Raw genomic sequence first — 12,736 nt, forward strand, 5'->3', positions numbered from 1 at the left:
TTGGATAAATCAACAATTCTCCTTCGTTTGGATCATCAGTTTGAATCTGATGATCCTAAAGAGTGGTCTGCTCCTGCATCTGTTAAACTAAGTGTAAGTATTATTATTATTATTAATGGATATTATGGTGTCTTGAATTACCTAAAGGATTTATTTGTTGCATTTAAAATCAAAGAAGTAACAGAGCTAGGTTTAGGAGGTAATGTAGCTTTATCTGATATAAAGAGACTACAATGGAAGACAGTTGAAGGTCAAACAGGTATGCATATAGACAGACAGTATAGAGTATTATGATTGTGTACGTGTATTTCTAGTTCCTAGTCCTATGAATTTGCCTCCTGTCACTGCTCCTGATTTTACTGTATCATTATCTCCAATGATGATCCGTACTTTTAATGTGACTGTTGACTTCAGTGGAGATGCAAACCTTCACTACAATAGTTATGATAAAATGCTGTAAATTGCGACAGCTTCCTTTGTCCTAGTGACAGTATTCATGCTGCTGCTATTCTGTATTAGTACACGTACGTGCTTCACTGTTTCATTTTATCATACATGAAAATGTTAATAGGACTTCTGGTTTATGTTTATTATTATAGTGAACAGTTTTTATAGGAATTTATATTTATATTTTTTTATATTAAAAAGCTGAAAAATGTGTGCATCAATTTAAAAAAGTATTGTTTTACATTGAATTTACTGTGATATTAGTGACTCTAAATAGCATTGAGTCATTATCATCAAGATATTGTGTGTTATTCTTTTCGTTATATGCGAGTTGCTCATGTGCCAAGAATTCTGGGAATCCATATCCATTGAGTGCTCTTCCGGTCACATTATACCATGCTACACGGCTGCCATATGTCTCCTTTGGATCTGTGAATTCGTTAATTCGAATCACTTTCTCAGCATGATCTTTATTAGTGTCACGGCAGTTAACAGCTTGGAGTGTGAACTCTCCTCTAAACGGAAACTTGAGTTGATCGTCATTTTCTCCTCTTGTGAGGTGAGCAAAGATGGATACATTCTTCCCTTTGTTTCCTCCTACTCCATTGGGATACACCATGAAAACAAACTTGTAACCTTTTTCGTGTGTGTAGAAAGGCTCGCTGACATAGCTTCCGTTGGATTTTTTAAGAGCAGAGAATTTGTTGACTCTAAATTCAACGACAGCAGATTTGCCAGTAGGAGCTTCACTAGGTACTACACTTGCACCTTGTGGTTCCATTTCTGCCCTGGCGACACGGATCCTAATGCTATCATCTTTCAAGTGATCTTGGAAGAGAAGGTCCTGTGGTACAAATGTTGCTCCTCCCTGTCCAACGAAAGCTGCAGTCCCACTGCTTATCTGTATTCCATTGATTACCCTTCCAGTCGCCTCTGGGTTAGAATCATCATTAAACTCGATATCCCCAGAGAAGTGATTTTTATCACGGTTCCTGTTCAAAATCTCTAGTGTTACTTTTCCTCTGACTGGCCATTTTAAGACGTCATCGTAATCCCCTCTCATCAAATGGATGTGAATGCTGAGATGTGTTCCACTTCCTTGTGACTCTCCATTTGCTCTGACTCGTAGACACAACTTGTATCCTTTTTCGTGAGAGTAGAAGCTTGGGCTGTACCAATGCTTGTTGCTTTTATGATGAGAATCAAAAGATGTCATCAACACTTCTACTGGTAGAGTGTGTGGCTCGCTATCTCTCCAGTCATCATGCAATGTTGGTACTCGAGTTAATTTTATTTCTTTAACTATCAAGATCAAAGAAATGATAATAATACATGAGCTATAGTTTATAAGCATACTTTGGGCTTCATATTTTCCTTTTTCTTTCTTCAGTGTCTCATTCTCCATCATTATTGCTTTTTTCATTTTCTTTGCATCGTCCAAATTTTCTTGTAGCTTCTCTTTTTCGGCTGCCATCTCCTCTTCTTTTTCTGCTGCCATCTTTTCTGCCTTTTCTCCTGATGATATTAAGAGAATGATGATGACTAAATGCTTGCTTACTTTCATCAGCAATGTCTGCTTGCAGTTTTTCGTATTCTTCCTTCACTTTTCTCAGTTCCTCATTCTCCTCCATCATTCTCTTTTTCATTATTTTGACAGTGTCCAATTCACTTTGTAGCTTTTCTTTTTCTGCTTCCATCTTTTCTGCCTTTTCCCCTGATGATATTAAGAGAATGATGATGATGACTAAATGCTCGCTTACTTTCACCAGCAATGTCTGCTTGCAGTTTTTCATATTCTTCCTTCACTTTTCTCAGTTCCTCATTCTCCTCCATCATTCTCTTTTTCATTATTTTGACAGTGTCCAATTCACTTTGTAGCTTTTCTTTTTCTGCTTCCATCTTCTCTGCTTTTTCTCCTGTTGATATTAAGAGAATGATGATAAATTTATGCCTTTAGATCTGCTTACTCTCATCAGCAATGCCTGTTTGTAGTTTTTCATTTTTTTCCTTCATTTCTCCCATGACAGTCTCTGCTTCTTTCTCTAATAATGCTCTAAAGTTATGAGTAGCAGTGCTGCATATACTTACTCTCATTTTGTAGTGTCTGTACTTCCTGCTGAATCAGCTTGTTTGCCTCCCTCTCCTTTGCTAGCTCATGCTGAGTTAGCTCTTCAATTTGAACTAAAGACATTAACTGGTTCTCTTTGTCAGTTAGTTTCTCTAGCAGTTCTTTCTTCTCTGATTCAGAGCTACTCAGCTTTTCAGCTAAGAAATCTCTCTCAGCAACAATTCTTTTAAAATTTTGCTCTTTTTCTTGATATTCTACACGAATAATACTATGCATGCTATATTTACATATGATTACATACCTTTCAGTTGTTCAAGCAAAGCTTCAGTCATTTGATCTGTTGCTGATGATTGTGCAATATTTTCCCACTTGGAGCATCTTTCCTCTAATTGTAGACACTGCCTCTTTTTCTCTTCAAGTTCCTCTTTTATTTTCTGCAAATTGACTATAAAATGGTTCCATAAAACGACTCTAATGCCTTGTAGTATGGGATACCTGTCTCATCTTTAGTGTCACTAGCAGTTATGTCCTCTTCAAATCCTTCCTCTTTTTGTGGATAATGTTCTGCAGTTATTGTTTCCTCTTCCTCCACTTTCTAAAAAATACACAATCATTATCAATAAAGACATAATTATAGCTTAGATCTGTTTACTTTCTCTATTGATTTTGCTATTACTGTCATGTATCCAATGGTTAGGCTGATCATGCAATGCTTCTGGAGAAACTCCATGTTCTTTTGTGCCTTGTAAATGGCCAGAGGTACAAGTGAGTGTGGAATACGACACAGAACAGTAACAGAGCCTCCATTTATGCGGATAACATTGATATTTTTAGCAATGTCTTCAAATGCTTTGTATAAAATGAATTTGATGGTTTCGTATGAAGCCTTGTTAGCTTCCCACTCCAATGTAAACTCTAGTCTCTCACAAAGGAGTGGCTCGGTACGATCACGGCACAAGTACACTGGCAAGCGGTTTTTAAGACTATCGCGTAAATGATTTGCGAAACTGTCAATGCCTTCCTCATATTTGCTTATATCTTCTTGAGCATCAACACATTGATACTTACTTGCTATATTCTTAATTAATGAAATGTTAGTACAACTGCAGGAGTCCTCCACCAAGTCAAGGGCTTCTTCCATATTTTTGCAATTTTCAAACTCCATAAGTTTCTTTTCATCAATATGATGTTGCCTCTTAATATAACGTTTTAAGTCTTTTAGTTTTTGTGGTGGCAATTTTTGAGTGAGTTTCGGTCTAATTTCCTCTAGAAGCATAGCAAATCTGTGAAAGAGGCTAACAAATTGAGACTGATATGTAGGAGAGAGTGCCACAGGAGTTAAAGCTATAATATAATGAAAACATACCATACATAGACATTTGCTGCAATGTGTAAATCCTTACGTTTTTCCAGAAGCATATCCCTTCCAATTGTTGCTGTTTCTTCATATAAAGATAGTATGTTACCAAATTTTATTTCTTTTTTACTATCGGTATTATTCTTTAGAATCTGTATAAATCCTTTTATCACTTCCTTCCATGTCGTGACGTCCTTCAGCCAACCAGACTCACCCTCTCCTGCTATTCCCTCGGCTTCCAATCGTCCCACCAAACTGGAGGGTATGTCCCCAAGAGCTGTGAGTTGATCATCGGACAGCAACTCAAGGGCAGTTAGCTCTTCTCTCACTAACAGAATAACATGAATGCTTAACATAGAGAATAGCAGTACTCACCTGATGGTAGACCAATAGAATATCTGATTCGTTTTGCTGCTGATTTGTCAACTGCAGCAATGATGTGTAGAAATTTATCCCATGTAGGCTCCCTGCTGTTTCTCAGCCAATCATCCACGCATTCTTCCAAAGCAGTAGCATCATCACCATAATGTCTACTCATGTACTTGTCCTTATCGTCTTGCTTTATCTGAAGATGGCGAGCAACTTCTCTCCAATGCGTAAATCTGAAACCAACACTGCTAAGTTTATTTATGGCGTTGTTTGTAGTTAATGGTGTCTCGTTTTCCCCTCCTATCATTCAATTAGCATAATTAAGAAGAAATAGAAAAGGACCTTTACCTTTAGTGGCCATATCTAAGAGGCTAACAACGTGGATATATCCACCCTCTCTTTCCTGCTTCAGACCACAAGTTTATATTGTTCAGTACTTTCACTACTTTGCATAAAGAATGACCTCTGGTCTGAAATCATAGAATAAAAAGCACCCAGTGATTAACATAAAATAATAATGCAGTTTATAATACACGAGATAATACATAAGGTGCTAAACTTGAAGCTAATTTTCAGTTTTGACAGCCATATGTAGGTCTAGGTCTAGATCTAATTTATTCAAAGCAGTAAATAAGCCACCTCCCCAAGTCTCCCACCCACTTGCAGTTATGGCCGTCAAAGGAGGAGGTGAGTTTCTTTAAAACACTATGCCTTATCAAGTATTTTTCCACACCTGCAGTGGTTCTTTTAGTCTCCATATTCCTTGTAACATTACTGAACCCTGTGCATGGATTTGAGCTACAAGTTAATGCCAGCAATTTCATTTTTAAAGAAACATCGATCAGCATTGAACTGCACAGTGAAGCCCTTGATGTGACAATCCCTATCGGGCCAATACTCAATCATGAAAGTGCTTCTAGCAAGTCCGGTGACATAGAAAGCAGTAAAGGTAGTCAAAATGAGGTGTGTGCTATGGTTATTATAACTTTTTATAAAGGCGCTATTATCACTTGGACTGTTATTCTCATGGACAACCAACAAAATAACTTCACTCTCCCTCTTCAAGGTAAGGCTAAAGAACATCTTGTTATCAAAATAATGCACAAATTTAAAAATGGAATGCCTTGTTGACACTTTGTAGCTCAAAAGGTGTGAATATTTCATTATTTTTATTTTTATTAGAAACCGTTCAAAGCAATGATACTTCACTAAGTTTGACTATATATGGTACTATTGAAGAACCTCGTGTTTGGTCACTAGGAACTGGTCTGGAATCAAGGAAATGTCAAACAAAAACTTTGAAATGTGCCACAACCTCCGAAACTACTCCAGCTTTTGTGTACGACGAGGCATTGCTTAAGATTGTTAACTATTTATCTGATCCAATCAGTGTCAATCAACTGTCAGCCATTTGCTACACGGTAAGGATGCCTTCTTAGTTGTAATACCACAAAACCTAATAATTAAACTTATTTTAATAAAGCATAGCCCTATGCCTGTTTAAATAATTATGATGATATAAATTTCTTCAGTTTTTTAAAAGGAATTATTATGATTTTTGGCAAACAGTTTGTTGATTCTGCCAATCACACTTTTGTTAATATTGTTTTTATAGTTATGCGTTGCCAATGCTAAATATGTACTCTTATAGATACTGTCTATAGTAATACTAGATTGATACTATAATAGCTCTTACATTTAAATTTGTTCCAAAATTTTGGTCAAAGATCATGGGCTTATTAGTACAGTGTATTTTGGCAAAAATGAATAGGAAAGAATCTATCATTTTTATAATTTTTTCTGATACATATACATGTTCTAATGTTGTATATCAAGTTTGAACTGATTCCGATCAAATTTGGATTTTTTTATGAATTTTTAAAGTTATATTAGTACAGTGTATTTTGGCAAAAATGAATAGGAAAGAATTTATCATTTTTATAATTTTTTCTGATACATATACATGTTCTAATGTTGTATATCAAGTTTGAACTGATTCCGATCAAATTTGGATTTTTTTATGAATTTTTAAAGTTACTCAAAAATCGGGCCAAAGTCTCTGTACTATAGTACATGGTCTCGAGCCAAATTTCGCCAAAAATGACTAAAAGAGAATTTTTCATTTTTATAATTTTTTCTTATACATATACAAGTTTTAATGTTGTATATCAAGTTTGAACTGATTCCGATCAAATTTGGATTTTTTATAAATTTTTTAATTTACTCAAAAATCGGGCCAAAGTCCCTGTACTATAGCACATGGTCTCGGGCCAAATTTTGGCAAAAATGACTAAGAGAGAATTCATCATTTTTATAATTTTTTCTGATACATATACATGTTCTAATGTTGTATATCAAGTTTGAACTGATTTCAATCAAATTTGGATTTTTCACGAATTTTTTAATTTACTCAAAAATCAGGCCAAAGCCCCTGTACTATTAGTAACGCGGTAGCGTTACTAAGTAGGATTCACCCCCAAACAAAATGGCTGCCACGACTTTTGCAGCCTTGGTATACCGGGAAAACGAGCTCCTATGCTTACCAGACTTTATAGAGGACCTTATCTTGACTAGAGGACTCCAATGGTACCACTAGCGTGGCTCTAGGCCCTGTCTAAGAGGAAATTCAAAAATCGGCGAACCGGCCTTTTTGTTCAGCCACCTTTTTTCATCTTCATCATCATCATCATCATCATCAGGAAAGTCCTGTCAATCTAGTTGTCGGTCAATATATCGAACTTGCCTAGTGATAGAAGGCTTTTAACGGGTGGACAAAAGTGGCCAAACTGCATATCTGCTTTTTAGTGATGATAAATGTTGAAAATGCCCCTTTTTATAGACTTTTAGACTTTGAATTACTGGAATTTAGTTAAAGGAAAGATATGTGCATAAGTATTCATATAGTCAACTTTTAGCATTTTGAGATTTGCATATTTGCAAATTGTTGAATGTGACAATCTAGCTAACATTCACTATCTGACAATATCAATTTCTGCATATTTACATTTGGCAGCTTGCATCTACAAAAGTTCAGTCTTATACTTTGCTATAACTGCATACCTGCAAACCTGGAAATCTACATTTTGCAGCTACAGCAATTTTTGCTGGCTTCTTGCTGCAGAGCCTTTGCTGGTGCTGCTGCACATAAAAGCTATTGTGTATTTACACCTTTCAGGTGAGATTAGCTAGTAATGATACTATTGTTATTATTATTATTACTACTATAATTATTATTATCATTATCATTAATCATTATTATTACTGACAAAATTAATATTTTATAACATTTGAGAGAGTCTATGAGTAAGAGATAAAAAATGAAGCAATGCATGCTCTAACAAATTGCCCCTATTTGAAATTACATCAGTAAATATGGCTTCAAAATTTCCAACATCCGATGCTAAACGTTGATCTCTAATAGCAATCAAATCTTGTCTTCCTTGTAGTGGATCAGTGCCAAAATTACTGATACGAGTCAAAGAACCTCCTTCTTGTTCATACTCATCAGCCGCTGTGACAGTATCTGGTAGATCTGATGGTAAAAATTGTATTGTGTAGCTTGGTTGCATTAATTGCAATGGTACTCCTTTACCTAAATAGTAAAATCAATGTCAAAATAACATGTCAACTATGACACAGATGTGAATTTATTAGTATTAATTAATAAGTTACATAATTAATAAGAGTACATGCATGGGATTTATTACAAAAAAGATAAAATGGTGTTGTTAGCTAATTTGTCAATAGTGTTTAAGCAGTCCAGATGTTACAATCTGACTACAGAAAAATGTCATGCACAACAAATTAAATTAAAGTAATCTATTAAAATTATTACAATTATGACTAGCTGTAAGTATTAACCCATTATTGTATTTCGTAAGCATTGTATGATATTTATAGCATTGTTGGATTTCCAAAATTAAATAAAAAATTTTCTTACCAGCTATAAAATGAGCGTTCCAGGCAGATACAAATCTATTTACACCCACTGCTGCTACATGTCTTAAAATGTGAGAAACGCAAAAGCGAGTAGTCAAACATGCCATATCGATCATGTTTCTTTCTTGTAATGAATACATTACTCTCTTCAATGGGTAATTGACCCTTGCATTCACCTCAGGCCAGAGTCTTTCAACAGTCAGATTCTAACAAAAATATCCCGATCAATTACATTTTCATACTTAGTTGTGTCTTATACCTGAGTGGAAGGTGTTTGTGCAAAACATGCTATATCTGATGAGCCATACTGTTGACGAACTTTTCGTTGAACAAACAGAGTTAAAAAAAATTCTGTTCCACAGTCAACTCTAATTTGCTCCCAGATTCCGTAATCTAATGCAGCTTTTCTACATAAAATTTTATAGGTGCGCAAAAATTAACCCTCTTACCTGTATATATTTTCATATATCGTTAAGTTATTCTTAATTGGCATGATTGTATGAGCAACAATCATGCCAGAGTATCCATCAACTGCTAGCACGTGGGTGACACCAAACATCACAAGTTTCTCATTTTGGTCGAGATGTAGTTTGTGACCAAAGCCTGAGGCAGTATAGGGAACTGGATTTGTTCTGTCAATAGTATTTTGCCTTCTTCTCTCATAAGCTTGAGGATCAATCCTTTGAAGTGATTCTGCAATTCTCTTTTCTGTAATAAAAACTCCTTTTGAGTCTAACAGACCTTTCATCAATTTCCTACCATAAGTCTCTCCAACCTATTAAACATGAAACATTCAGCTTTATCAGATTGTTTATGTTACTCAATAAGTATAAGTCAGAGTCCTTCCTTTACTAACATTGTGTTGAATATCAATTTTTTGTGATGAACACAGTACTCACCACTTTTTGAATTACAATTTAGGCATTGACACTAGAGCAAAAACCCATTAACTTTTTACTATCGACTGATCGTTATTATATTTAATTTTTCACATAAAAACCATAATTAAACTTTAATTTGTACAGGTAGCTAGAGACAAGTTTCTAATTAATGCATCCAAAATGGTGATAGGCAATGACAGTCATTACAAAGTTAAAAATAAACCTCAGGGTCATTTTGTCACAATGAAGTGTGCTTTCGAGCATCACCTATATCATAGTACTATAAATCTTCATGTGTGGACATGGCCTTAAATAAAAGGTGGAGCATTGCCTATTGAAAATGAGTTTATGCACCTTGTAATAACACATAAACACAGAATTGATCAGTTCACTAATGTAAAATAACCCTACATAGGTACCTCTTTCACTGCATCTTCAACCACATCATCTACTTCTGCATTATCCATCTTTTCAATGCCATTTTCCTTACAAAAACGACGGACAGATCTTTCTGATAAACCCCTGACTCGAGGATTGGCTTGCTGTAGTCCAATACTAATTTCTTTATAAGTCAATCCTTTCTTTCTCCAATCTCTAACAAGATCAACATCCATGGTTTAAATCGCAATTTCTATAAACCAAATTTTAATTAATTAACCTTTCACGTGTGATAGCTTTATTCATCCACGTGGCTCACCATTGATATTGGTCGACGTACTTAGGCTCTCTCCTAGACTACTCATTACTCTACTGTCTCTACAAGATTTGTGAGATGACTTACTATACATTGTACACGGACACAAGGCAGGTTAAGATGAGGGAGGAACAGCTAAATGTGAAGCGCATTAGCCAGACCTTTCGATATATGCCCGGTTCAATAATACTCTAGCTCAGCCGATGATGGTACCGTGGAATTTCCAGATGAACAAGGAAATTTTTCCTTAGCATCCTATTTATCATACAAAGTTCAAGGCGATCCCTTAATAGAAGGTCCTGCTTCATCAGTTGTCAACTCCTCTCGAGGATATCCGTTGCCTTCAGCAAGTGCTACTCAACATGCTAACACCCCACCACCAGCTGTCAAGACACCAAGGGGCATATCGATAAAAGCGAAGTGGCCAGCAAAGCCACCAGCAGTGACTGCCAAAGAATGCACTGAATGGACAAAAAACATCGAAGTCAACCATGTGTCGAATGGGGAGTTAAAGAAGTTTTCTAATTTTCCAATAATACTATCTGAATCATCGGCTACTATTTTTCATGTTTCACAGCAGTTATCCTGTGAAGTATTTGCTGGAAAAAAAGTAATTCTATTGGACAATGATAATCTACCCATCCCAGATACTACAGCTTCTCGAGGTCAGTTTTAAGTAAAACTTTAAAAGCATTACGCTAATTTATGTTGAATGAATGCTGTAAATTGCACGCTAACACTTATGGTCTATATTTTTAGGTAGCAAGTATTGGAAAACGCTAAAGAAAATTAAAGCTGTGACAGAAGAGGACTATCATTTATATCGTGGCGATATACCTGATTATGATGATGATGATGATGACTTTGAAGCCCTCCCTTCATTCAAGAAGAAGAAAATTTGTATTCGATCACTTTCACCTATTATGTTGAGTAGCGAAGATGAAGAACCTTGTAGCTCTAAAGCCAAGGGCAAGAGGAAACAGGTATCAAAGTCTAGCAGCTACAAAACTCTAGAAGAAAGGATTAATAAGCTTGAAAATTTGCACAGCACAAGTAAATTGGCTAGTAAATGCAACAAGTGTGAACAGATATCAGAGCTTTTCAAATGTTTTATATGCAAGTCTGTAGTTAAATCAGAGTGCTTGCTACTTGTTTGCTGCAATCATTTAGTGTGTGAAAGTTGCATTCGACAATGGATGGCTGCAAGCAGGAGTTGTCCGTTATGCAGGGCTGAGAACATTGAAATTGAAAACAAGCTGCCGTTGCCAAGGAATGTACTTGACCTGATTAAAATATTGGCAGAAGAGCTACCTACTTCTTTTAACGAGAACGTACCAATAGTGTAATGCTAGAAAACATTGCTACATCAATAAATAACAATTAAGAGTTGAGTTATATATCTATTATTAAATTTAATAATTTGAAGTGATCTATTTTTTGTTTTCTAAAATGTTTAATAATAAATGAATTTTTTGATAATTATAATGATAACTCTGTAAGCAATCTGGTGGCCATGTTTTCATACCTGTTTCAGAGAAATAATAAAATATGTTAGTTTGGTTTGTATCTGAAGTCAGAGTATATTTTCATCATTCAAAATTCCTAATTTAAGGAAATTAGAATTTATCATAATAACCAATTATCTAATGTCAAAACAATTCACAAATTTCAATTTACTATAGTAAAAAAATAGTTTTAAAAGGTGCACATGTGCAATTAAGCATTCAGCCTCACACAGTCGCATGCATCTTGCATTTTAATTAGCTGACCTACCTATACCACATCATCTAGCTCACCTGGAACTATTAATATTGATATTATTATTATTATTATTATTATTATTATTATTATTATTATTATTATTATTATTATTATATAACAGAATCAGACACAATGCGGGAGACAAAAGAGAGAAAAAAAAGGGAAGCCCATTTATTATTATTATTATTATTGTTATTATTATTATTATTATAAATAAAGAAAGAACACTTAGATATAGAGAAGAACAAGTTATTATAATTATTATTATTGTTACATAGTCTCACCTGAAAGGTGTAAATACACAATAGCTTTTATGTGCAGCAGCACCAGCAAAGGCTCTGCAGCAAGAAGCCAGCAAAAATTGCTGTAGCTGCAAAATGTAGATTTCCAGGTTTGCAGGTATGCAGTTATAGCAAAGTATAAGACTGAACTTTTGTAGATGCAAGCTGCCAAATGTAAATATGCAGAAATTGATATTGTCAGATAGTGAATGTTAGCTAGATTGTCACATTCAACAATTTGCAAATATGCAAATCTCAAAATGCTAAAAGTTGACTATATGAATACTTATGCACATATCTTTCCTTTAACTAAATTCCAGTAATTCAAAGTCTAAAAGTCTATAAAAAGGGGCATTTTCAACATTTATCATCACTAAAAAGCAGATATGCAGTTTGGCCACTTTTGTCCACCCGTTGAACGCTAATTCCTACACCATTCTACTTCAACAGGGCATGCGCAGGTCCTTGTCTCCTAGAATCATTCTTCAAATAAGGAAGAAGTGATGCTGTGACTGTTGGATTGTCGTGCCAACTTCATGTCGCCATTTTGCTAATCAAAGCCATGTGCTTCAAAAGTTGGGCGTGGTCACGCATGCTCAGATTATTTGCTCTAATTATTCGTAAATGTAAAATTGAAAAATTAAATGGCTACAGAATTGGACTCGGAATTGGAACAGGTAGGCTTACATTACATTAGTTATTGGTTGCATGTTTTATTTGTACAGGTAATGCTTCTTCATTAATGTTTTTAGAAGGACACTTCTTACTTGTCTAAGTCTTGCAGTGGCAATTATTGAGTTTGCAGTTTTAATTCATTGTTGATGAATATTGGCAATCATGAGTCACCTTATTAAATGTTTATTTTCTGTTTTATAATAATTATTATTTGTAATTACTCTATTATCAAGAGTATACAAGAACATAAAAAATTTAAAAAAA

The 12,736-nt window shown here is 34.9% G+C and overlaps 3 protein-coding genes and 1 long non-coding RNA gene across 4 annotated transcripts; 2 read left to right on the forward strand and 2 right to left on the reverse strand.

The window, feature by feature from the left end:
• Window positions 1–441: 441 nt before the first annotated feature.
• On the reverse strand, window positions 442–4,619 carry LOC109585927 (WEB family protein At4g27595, chloroplastic-like). The gene is made up of 12 exons (XM_020002076.1): window positions 4,590–4,619; window positions 4,248–4,541; window positions 3,919–4,200; window positions 3,168–3,859; window positions 3,011–3,110; window positions 2,817–2,960; window positions 2,536–2,769; window positions 2,415–2,489; window positions 2,208–2,363; window positions 2,006–2,161; window positions 1,804–1,962; window positions 442–1,749 (listed from the first exon to the last, which is right to left on the reverse strand). The coding sequence occupies exons 1-12, from the start codon at window positions 4,600–4,602 to the stop codon at window positions 686–688; spliced, it is 3,369 nt and encodes a 1,122-aa protein (XP_019857635.1). The 5' UTR covers window positions 4,603–4,619; the 3' UTR covers window positions 442–685.
• A 277-nt stretch (window positions 4,620–4,896) lies between these two features.
• Window positions 4,897–5,706, forward strand: LOC109585924 (uncharacterized). Its single transcript, XM_020002070.1, has 4 exons — window positions 4,897–4,928; window positions 4,981–5,190; window positions 5,239–5,307; window positions 5,424–5,706. The coding sequence occupies exons 1-4, from the start codon at window positions 4,910–4,912 to the stop codon at window positions 5,678–5,680; spliced, it is 555 nt and encodes a 184-aa protein (XP_019857629.1). The 5' UTR covers window positions 4,897–4,909; the 3' UTR covers window positions 5,681–5,706.
• A 1,365-nt stretch (window positions 5,707–7,071) lies between these two features.
• On the reverse strand, window positions 7,072–9,943 carry LOC109585930 (uncharacterized). The gene is made up of 5 exons (XM_020002080.1): window positions 9,481–9,943; window positions 8,630–8,955; window positions 8,440–8,587; window positions 8,182–8,386; window positions 7,072–7,833 (listed from the first exon to the last, which is right to left on the reverse strand). The coding sequence occupies exons 1-5, from the start codon at window positions 9,673–9,675 to the stop codon at window positions 7,520–7,522; spliced, it is 1,188 nt and encodes a 395-aa protein (XP_019857639.1). The 5' UTR covers window positions 9,676–9,943; the 3' UTR covers window positions 7,072–7,519.
• A 2,457-nt stretch (window positions 9,944–12,400) lies between these two features.
• On the forward strand, window positions 12,401–12,698 carry LOC109585931 (uncharacterized). Its single transcript, XR_002186732.1, has 2 exons — window positions 12,401–12,474; window positions 12,523–12,698. It is a non-coding gene; the product is annotated as an uncharacterized LOC109585931 (long non-coding RNA).
• Window positions 12,699–12,736: the final 38 nt, after the last annotated feature.

Source organism: Amphimedon queenslandica, unplaced genomic scaffold (genome assembly GCF_000090795.2).
Source record: "Amphimedon queenslandica unplaced genomic scaffold, v1.1 AMPQUscaffold_12983, whole genome shotgun sequence".
NCBI lineage: Eukaryota > Metazoa > Porifera > Demospongiae > Haplosclerida > Niphatidae > Amphimedon > Amphimedon queenslandica.

Excerpts from the sequence above, each read along its gene's own strand:
- LOC109585927 (XM_020002076.1), bottom strand. Across the intron at positions 3,111-3,167 it reads TAGCAAAATCAATAGAGAAA|AAAGTGGAGGAAGAGGAAAC; the intron begins GTAAACAGATCT and ends TGTATTTTTTAG. Across the intron at positions 2,770-2,816 it reads TTTGCTTGAACAACTGAAAG|AATATCAAGAAAAAGAGCAA; the intron begins GTATGTAATCAT and ends TTATTCGTGTAG.
- LOC109585924 (XM_020002070.1), top strand. Across the intron at positions 5,191-5,238 it reads TGACATAGAAAGCAGTAAAG|GCGCTATTATCACTTGGACT; the intron begins GTAGTCAAAATG and ends CTTTTTATAAAG. Across the intron at positions 5,308-5,423 it reads CTTCACTCTCCCTCTTCAAG|AAACCGTTCAAAGCAATGAT; the intron begins GTAAGGCTAAAG and ends TATTTTTATTAG.
- LOC109585930 (XM_020002080.1), bottom strand. The coding sequence starts at position 9,675 with ATGGATGTTGATCTTGTTAGAGATTGGAGAAAGAAAGGATTGACTTAT. Across the intron at positions 8,387-8,439 it reads CACAAACACCTTCCACTCAG|AATCTGACTGTTGAAAGACT; the intron begins GTATAAGACACA and ends TATTTTTGTTAG. Across the intron at positions 7,834-8,181 it reads GAACGCTCATTTTATAGCTG|GTAAAGGAGTACCATTGCAA; the intron begins GTAAGAAAATTT and ends TTTACTATTTAG.